We start from the raw sequence: 1785 nt of genomic DNA on the forward strand, positions 1-1785 counted from the left end.
GGACAACAAACTGACCATCTGAACTTATATAACCTTCGTTTTTATCAATTAAGGTAGCCAATGGAATGAACTTTGGCCAGCCCCACCATGTTGAATCAGTCTTAAATTTCCTGGTATCAGTTGTTTTAGTAATAGTTTTACTATCATCATCAATATTCAATAAACTGATTTCCCAATCAATCATACAATAATCTAGTTTAGGATTATCAACTGATAATGTTACATTATATATACCTATATAACCATCATTGTTCTTCTTTACAAAACAACTCCACACAACATCATTACTAGTAAATTTATCTTTACTGTAATAGTTATTATTTTCTTCTTCAATATCATTCACATTAGATCTAAAATGATTCAGCTTATGTAAGTAATAAGATTTTGTCACAATAGCACCTAACATATCTATATTTACAGTAAAATTATTTTCTCTCCAGTCCTTGTATTGATACACTTCTGATGTGTCGATATCCTTCATTGTTTCACACAGTTGTTTTAGCTGTTTTATTTTGGGAAGTGACACTAAGATTTGTACACAGCTATCTTCTGTTAAAGATGGTAAATTTGTTTCTAGATCAAGCTGGAGATGTTTGATTTGCTCCACGACTTTCTCTCTAGTTTCTACCAGTTTTATTTCTGTTTGATCCACATTTTCTCTGATCTCAATCTGAACATTGTCACACTTTTCTTTTATATCTTCAATAATTCTCTCAGTTTGTTTTGATATTCTACTACAGGCATCTTCAACAAAACATTTCAGGTTTTCACTTGTTTCTAGCAACGCTGTATGAGTTTTTTCTAAGTTTTCAATTTTAGTTTTAATGAATTTCTTTGATTTTAATACCAGTTCAGTTTCTTTTCTTTTGCTGTTTCACATTCAATATTAATAAATTCATGACCATTGTGCTGAATTATGAAACATTCACTGCATACCAAAATGTTGCAATGGATACCGTAAAACTCTACCTCTCTTACACTGTGGTTTGAACAGTATTGTTTTACTGAAGAAGAAGATTCTCTTGCTGCTTCTGTTGTATCTAATGTTGTACCACTCAGTTGTGTTGTATCTGGTGTTGGTGAACTAGGTTGCTGTGTTGTATCTGATGTTGTTAAACCAGGTTGTTGTGTGTATCGTGTGAAGTAGCTTCACCAACAACTTCTGTTTTATCAGGTGATGTTGTTTCACCTATGACTGATGTTGTATCAGTTGATGTTGTTGAGCTAGGCCGTTGTGTTGAAACTGTTTGAGCTATATAGTTGGTAGTAAACATCTTAGCACCACCTACTGGTATAGTGACATCCTGTCCACACAATGGACAATGGAATGTCTCTATCTTATCACCAATATAGCGTTCTATGCAATCTAGACAAAAAGTGTGTCCACATGGTAAAAATTTAGGTGTTTTGAAATCTTCACAACAAATGGAGCATTCTGGTATGTTAGTCAGTGAAGCTGCAGCCATTTTCTTTTTCTAGATTTGTTGCTCTACTAGTATGCTAAACTGATTGTTACAATTTAATTTGCCTATTTTTGATACAAGGTTCAGTTCAGTTTTATGTACATGAAAATATATACCTGAGATATTCTACCAAGAGAAATAATGAAATGAAAATTGAAGTCCTTCCTAACATATACTGGAAATGTCTTGGTTGAAATTAGAACACATTCAGGTATAACACACACTGGAGATGTCCTGGTCAAAAATAGAACATTAAGGTATAACACACACACTAGAGCTGTCCTAGTTGAAAATCGAACACTCAGGTGTAACACACACTAGA

The 1785-nt window shown here is 33.2% G+C and overlaps 1 protein-coding gene across 1 annotated transcript; it reads right to left on the reverse strand.

Moving 5' to 3' along the window:
* Positions 1-1112: 1112 nt before the first annotated feature.
* Positions 1113-1466, reverse strand: LOTGIDRAFT_139123 (hypothetical protein; the record flags this gene model as incomplete). The annotated part of the gene is made up of 1 exon (XM_009049299.1): positions 1113-1466. One exon carries the CDS (start codon positions 1464-1466, stop codon positions 1113-1115), a length of 354 nt encoding a protein of 117 aa, XP_009047547.1.
* Between the last annotated feature and the right edge of the window lie 319 nt (positions 1467-1785).

Source organism: Lottia gigantea (genome assembly GCF_000327385.1).
Source record: "Lottia gigantea unplaced genomic scaffold LOTGIsca_133, whole genome shotgun sequence".
Classification (NCBI taxonomy): domain Eukaryota; kingdom Metazoa; phylum Mollusca; class Gastropoda; family Lottiidae; genus Lottia; species Lottia gigantea.